The sequence below is a fragment of the Haemorhous mexicanus genome, chromosome 28 (genome assembly GCF_027477595.1).
Source record: "Haemorhous mexicanus isolate bHaeMex1 chromosome 28, bHaeMex1.pri, whole genome shotgun sequence".
NCBI classification, from domain to species: Eukaryota; Metazoa; Chordata; class Aves; order Passeriformes; family Fringillidae; genus Haemorhous; species Haemorhous mexicanus.
In genome coordinates this window covers 6313146-6319943 of record NC_082368.1, presented here as the reverse complement: position 1 = coordinate 6319943, position 6798 = coordinate 6313146, and the positions used below count along the sequence as shown (strand labels likewise).

Here is a 6798-nt window from a genome sequence, read left to right as displayed (position 1 = left end):
CGCGGGGGGGAGCTGGGGAGGGGGCCGGGGCCCAGCGGGGGGCGGTGATGCCGGGGGGGCCCGGCCGCGGCTCTGTCCCCTCCCGGTGGGACGAGCCCGGAGCCCCGGGGGAGCAGCCCCGGCCCGGCCCAGCCTGGGGGCAGCGGGCGGGGGGCCCGTGGCCGCCTCCCTGCAGCGTGGCTGGGCCAGATGTGCCCAGGTGTGCCCAGGTGGGCCTCAGGTACACCCCAGGTGTGCTCAGGTACACTCAAGGTGTGCCCCAGGTGTACCCTCCTGTGCCCAGGCGTGCCCAGGTGTGCCCCAGGTGTGCCCTAGCTGTACCCACCTCTGCTCAGGTGGGCTCCAGGTGCAGCCAGCTGTGGCCAGATGTACTCCAGGGGGGGCCCCATGTGTGCCCAGGTGTACTCCAGGTGTGCCCAGGTGCTCCTGAGGTGTGCCAGGTGCACCCGGCTGTGCCCAGGTGTGCCCAGGTGTGTCCAGCTGTGCCCAGGTGCACTCCAGGTGTAGCCGGGTGTACCCATACATACCCCAGCTGTGCCCAGGTGTACCCAGGTGTGCCCAGGTGCACTCCAGGTGTGCCCAGGTGTGCCCAGGTGTGCCCAGGTGTGCCCAGGTGTGTGTGTGCGTGTGCTCTGTGTGTGCAGCACAAGATCCAATCACTCCTTGCGTTCTCTGTTTCGTCCTTGGGTTGATCATTTTCGGGTTTTTTTAAATTTAAATTCCTTTTTTCTTCCTTTTCCCCCCTCCTCTGATTTTTCGGTTTGTTTTTTTTAATTTTTTTTTTTTTTTTGTATCTCGATCATTTTTGTACAGAAGAAACGAGAGCCTTTTTTTGAATAACAAAGAGAAAACACACACAAAAAAGAACAAAAAACCAAATAAAAAAAAAAAGACCAAAAAAAAGAAAGGAAAAAAAAAAGGAAAAAAAAAATCATGATGCAATTTCTTTGGATTGCAAAAAAAGCAACTCTTTACATTTAAGTGAAGTGTCTTAACATTTTATATTGTTTTAAAAAATATATTTACATATTATAAATATATAATATACGTAATATAAATCTATATATAAATATTTAAAGAGGGGAAAAAAAAAACCTAAAATAAAAAAAACCTTTAAAAAAAAAAAAAAAAAAGGAAAAAGAAGAGAAATAAATAAATCACGTCCGGTATTATTTAGGGGTGGAGTTAAAATCCCTGCTTAGGTTTAGAGCTCCTCGTGGTGCCCAGAGCGGCTCCGTCGCCCTCGCGCTCAGTCCTGCCCTCTCTCCTTGGCCCCAGGTGGCCCCGGGTGGCCCCAGGTGGCCCCAGGTGGCCCCGGGGACCCCCGCCCGCCCCCAGTGCCAGCAGCAATAGCAGTCGCTGACGCCTTTGCGATTAATTTCGTTTTTAATTAATTTCCGTTCTCGGTACCAAAGTGAATTCTCTGTAGCAGCTCCCGGCCCGGCGGGGGGTGGCACCTGGCGCTGTCCCCTCCCCTGCCCCGCGTCACCCCCCGGTGGCACCTGGCGCTGTCCCCTCCCCTGCCCCGCGTCACCCCCGGTGGCACCTCCTGTCACCTCGTGTCACCCCGGGGGGTGCGGTGACAGCTCCCGAGCTCTGCTGGCTGGAGGTGACAATGCCACCCCTTGGGGACACCCACATGGAGAGGTGACAGTGCCACCCCTTGGGGACACCCAGATGGAGAGGTGGCAGTGCCACCCCTTGGGGACACCCAGATGGGAGAGGTGACAGTGCCACCCCTTGGGGACACCCAGATGGAGAGGTGGCAGTGCCACCCCTTGGGGACACCCACATGGAGGTGACAGTGCCACCCCTTGGGGACACCCAGATGGAGAGGTGACAGTGCCACCCCTTGGGGACACCCAGCTGAGGGTGACAGTGCCACCCTCCTTTATTACCCCCTCAGAAATGACACGGGGGGTGACAATGCCACCCTTGTGGTGACACGCACAGAAATGACATGAGGCGGTGACAGTGCCACCCCCTTGAGGACACCCTCAGAAATGACACGGGGGGTGACAATTGCCACCCTCCGTGGGGACACGTGCACGGCGTGGGTGACAAGTGCCACCCCCTTGTGGACTCCCTCGAGAATGTCATGGGGGGTGACAAGTGCCACCCTCCGTGGGGACACCCACGTGAGGAGGTGACAATTGCCACCCTCCATCCCCAAAAATGACACCGGAGGGGGCTGTCCTCAGTGTCCCCACCTGGGTGTCCCCACCTGGGTGTCCCCACCTGGGTGTCCCCACCCCGATGTCCCCAAGCTGTCCCCGATTTTGGGGGTGTTGTCCCCAGGCCGCCCCTCCCAGCTCGGTGTCACTGGCTCAGAGCAGGGAGGTGACAGCGCCAGGGGAGGGGGCGGCAGCGCCGGGTGAGGGGGTGGCAGGCCCCAGGCTGTCCCCCGCCGCCCCCAGTGTCCCCTGTCCCGCCTGGTGTCCCCTGTCCCGCCTGGTGTCCCCGCGTGCGTGTGCGTCCGTCCCCTTCATGGCATCGCGCAAATCCCTCGCTGAAGCAAGACGACAACAACAACAAAAAACACCAAAAAAATCAAAATTAACAGCAAAACAACGCAGTTCTGGCTCAGACCAGGAAAAAAGCATTTTTAAAAAGATTGAAAAAAAGAGGAAAATGTGTAAAAATGACAAAAAAAGCCCAAACCCGAGCGCTGCCTGCATCGTGCATGTGTCGGAGGCGCCGCTGCATGCGCTCCCCGCTTTACTCGTCTGGATGTTGTTTCAAAACAAACAAACAAACAAAAGGCTACGACACTGAAAAGGACAAAAAAAAAAGGACAAACTGGGAAGAAAAAGTGAAAAAAGGCCAAAAAAAGGAACAGGAAGGAATTTCTGGTTCTCCTCAGAGGCTGTTTTGGGGTTTCTACGCCGTCGTGTGTCTCTCTCTCTCTCTCTTCCGCATGAATTTTCTCGTGAACTGTTTTAAAAAGGAAATAAAAGGAACAAAAAGTACAAAAAAAAAAAGGGTTGAAAATGGAGGGGAAAAAAAAAAAAGGAAAAAAATGAAGAAAAATGTAAAAAAAAAAAAAAAAGCCTCGCACAGGGGAAAAGCGGGGGAGGGGAGGGAGGGCCCCCCCACCCTGTGCCACCCCCGCCGTGTCCCCCGTGTCACCGTGGATGCCATGGGTAGTTGTGTGTGACCGTTGTAATTCCCGTGACAAAAGGGTTGCTTTTTATTATTTTCCTTTTTCCCTTTATAATTTTTCTTTTCTATCAGAGTGTCTGGCTTTAATAAAATTACTTTTTTTTTTTATTTTTGCCTCTTTTTGTCTTTTTCTGGCGATTTTTTCTCTCATTTTTACCCCCCTCCCCGAATGTCGAGAAACTGAGAATTAAGAAATTTGAGAAATTGAGAAACCTGATAAATTGAGAAACCTGATAAATTGAGAAACCTGATAAATTGAAAACTGAGAATCTTGATGGGGATGGGGCATCCCCAATTCTGTTATTTCCTCCCCAGAGGCTCAGAGAAAAATTAGATTTTCCTCCCATGGGTAAATCCAGGAATAAAAATTCCCAGCACCAGGAATCTGAGGTCCCTGCCCGCCAAAAAAAGGGAATTAATACCAAGAAAACCTTGAATAACCAGTTTATTTCCAATATATAGACTGGAGGTGGGGGGGCCGAAGCAGAGGGATTTTTTGGGTTGGTTTGGGGATTTTTTTGCAGTTTTGCAGATCCCGACGGGGCCGGGAATGGGGGTGGGAAGGGGTTTGGGGGGGACATGCAGGAGGGTTTAAAAAGTCACCACTGGTGCAGCACGTCCCCTGCTCGGGGCTGGCCTTCCCGCTGAGCAAAACTTCTTAAAAAATCCTTATAAATCCTTTGGGATATGTTACACGGCAGGGCCGCTATTTACAGGGCAAGGGAACAAAAATAACCCCAAAAAATGGAAAAGAAAAGAAAAACCAACGACTTTACAGCAAATATTTGCATAACGAATGAGAACGACACGGAGAGACGGTGACAGGGTGTGACACCGGGCCACTGAGGTGGTGGCACTTGTGTCCCCGCGTGGCCGGGCCGGGGGTCCCCAAACTCCCTTCCTAAAGTGCTTCTGGCCTGGGGGCAGGAAGGGGACAGCGACGGGAGGGGACAGGGACATCCCAGGACGCGCCACACGCGGCTCGTGGGGGGTAAAGGGTGGCAGTGTCCCCCCGCCGCCAGGTGACCCCCTCAGTGCCACCCCCTGCCCGGCTCCCCCCACTCAGCAGAGCCCCCCAGGTGAGGGTGACAGTGCTGAGGTCCCCAAGGGACCCCAGCACACGGGGGGGGTCTCTGGGATGGGACCCCCAAGGTCCTCAGGGCATGGAGAGTCCCCAGGTCCCCAGGGCAGGGGTCTGCCATCGGGGTCAGCAGGGTCCCTGAGGTCCCCAGGGCAGGGGTCTGCCATCGGGGTCAGCAGGGCAGGTGTCTCTGACCCTGATGTCCCCGACCCCCATGTCCCCAAGGTCCCCCAGAGCAAGGGTCTGTGACACTGAGATCCCCAGGGTCCCCAGCAGGTTTCTGACAAGGTCCCCAGGGTCCCTCACACAGGGCTCTGTGACACCGAGGTCCCCAGCGTCCCCAGTGTCCCCATGCCGGGCAGGTCCCGGCCGGAGCGGCCGCAGCGCCCAGGGAAGTGCCCGCACTTCACTCCACCGCAGCTGGGGACAGCAGTGCCACCACGGGGGACAGTCCCCGTGAGCCCCCACGCCCCGGTGGCACTGCCTGGGGGCTGGGGCAGCGCCTGGTGGCACCGCCGCTGGTCCCCAAGCGGGGGGGACGGGGCGGCTTTGTCCCCCCGCGGCGCGGGGCCACCAGGTCCTGTTAAATAAGACCAGCAGCTGGTCCGGAGCACAATTAAATACGGGGACAAGGGACAGTCCTTAAGTTAAACACGCCCGGGGGTCACAGACGCTGCGGGAAGCGCAGGGGCGCCGGGGGGCCGGGGCTGCCCGGGGGGCTCCTGGGGGCCGCGCCCAGGCCGGCAGCGCCCGGCGGGGTCGGGGCGGGAGCCGCGGGCCGGGCTTTGGTGGACTCCAGGCTGCTGAGCCCCGAGTCCTTGTCGCGACAGGGTCCCGGTGTCCCCTCGAGTGCCCGCGGCTCCTTCCACTCGTTGAAGTTGAGGTCCTTGAGGCCGCCGGGCACCACCACCGTGTGCCGGCGCCAGCTGCTCTTCTTGCGGCGGGTCTCGGGGGAGTGCCCCCGGCGCAGGCGGACCCCCGTGTCATCGGCGGAGCCCCGCAGGTGCTGCCGGAGCTGCTCCCGCAGCGACGCCCGCCCGGGGGCCGCCCAGCCCGGCCCGTCCCCGCCGGCCGCCGCCGCGCTGTCCCCGGCGGGCCGCGGCCGCCCCAGCTTCCTGCGGGCCAGCGTGTCGCACTGGATCAGGCGGTGCGAGTTGAAGGAGGGGCGGCCCAGGGGTGACTTGTCCTCGTCGCCCGCCCCCGGCCCGGCCCGGCCCGGCCGCGCTCCCTCGCGGCTCTCGGTGTCCGTCTCCATGTGGCTGAGCTCGCTGCGCTCGTCATCCGCCTCGTCCCCGCGGCTCCCGGCCACCGAGTGCACCTCGGAGCACAGGCTGCGGTCCATGGTGGACAGCGTGGAGTAGCCGGACACGATGGAGCGGGCGTCCGGGGCGGGCTCGGAGCCGCTGCCCGCGGGCTCGGCGGAGCATTCCCGCTCGGTCCCGGCCGGGCCGGTGCCGGTGCCGCGGGGGGCTTTGCCGGGTGCCACCGCGGGGCCCTCCTGCTCCTGCTGCTGGCCCGGGCTGTCCCTGCGCTCCGCGTCGTCGTCGGTGCTGCTCCCAACGCCTTCGGCCTCTCTCCTCTTCTTCCTCTTGCGGGCGGCGGCCGAGACGAAGGGGATGGCGAGGAGCTCCCGGTGCGGCGGCGCTTTGCGCGACGGCCAGGTGCCCTGGGAGCGCGGGGACAGCGGGGTCAGGGGTGACGGTGACACGGACAGGGACGGGCTGAGTGTCCCCACCCCCGCGTGCCCACCGTGCCAGCCCCAGCCCAGGACCCCACTCACCTTCGGTTTGGCGGAGCCGCTGCGGGCGGAGCCTGGAGAGCAGAGGGGAGAGGGGGGTTAGAGGGGTCCCGGCAGGGGGAATGTGCTGGGGAGGGGTCTGGGGTCTCTCTGGGGATGCTACGCCATTCCCCCAAACCAGGACGGGGACATGCTGGGGCTGTCACACCGGCTGGACGTGCCACGAGGGGCTCCGGTGGTCACTGGGGGGTCCCTGGCATTGCTCGCCTCACCCAGGGGGAGGACTGGGGACAAGGGGGACACACGCAGGCACACACAGCCAGGACACACAGCCAGGACCCCCGCGGTGGGACCCCAACCTTCCCGCGGCCACGGGGCACAGAGGGGACAGGGACAGGGACAGGGACAGGGCGCTGCCACCGGAGGGAGGGCAGGGAGGTGGCTCTGTGCTACAGCCAGCCTCAGAGCGGGGGCTGGGACAGGTCGGGGGGTTACGGGGTAAAGAGGGGACGCACAGGGGACGCACAGGGGACGCAGAGGGGACACAGAGAGGACAGGCAGCCCTGGCCCTGCTGCCACCGTGTGAAGGACAAGGACAGGACACAGACCCCTCTCCCGCCCCGCATGCCCGGGACGGGGTTAGCAGGGCTGCCAACGAGAGAGGGGGAGGCAGAAAGGGGCTGCTGACCCTCCCCGGGGCTTTGGGACCCCCAGCCCAGAATGTGAGGGCTCTGGGACACCCCACACCCATCCCTGCAGCGGGGTGCCACCCCAGGCGCTGGCCAAGGAGAAGCAGAGCGAGAAGGATCTGGGGCTC

At 60.8% G+C, this 6798-nt stretch overlaps 1 protein-coding gene and 1 long non-coding RNA gene across 3 annotated transcripts in view; one reads left to right on the top strand and one right to left on the bottom strand.

Annotated features, from left to right (window-relative positions):
- The first annotated feature begins 68 nt into the window (after positions 1-68).
- LOC132339168 (uncharacterized) lies at positions 69-3269 on the top strand. Its single transcript, XR_009489609.1, has 2 exons — positions 69-542; positions 594-3269. It is a non-coding gene; the product is annotated as an uncharacterized LOC132339168 (long non-coding RNA).
- Positions 3270-3588: 319 nt separating this feature from the next.
- ARHGAP23 (Rho GTPase activating protein 23) overlaps positions 3589-6798 on the bottom strand; it is a 29563-nt gene continuing 26353 nt past the window's right edge. For both annotated transcript variants that reach the window (XM_059869263.1, XM_059869265.1), the window contains exons 23-24: positions 6024-6055; positions 3589-5909 (exon numbers count right to left, since the gene is read on the bottom strand). In XM_059869263.1, coding sequence (XP_059725246.1) covers positions 4908-5909; positions 6024-6055 — 1034 coding nt within the window. In that variant the 3' untranslated portion in view covers positions 3589-4907. The remainder of the gene's footprint in view (positions 5910-6023; positions 6056-6798) is intronic.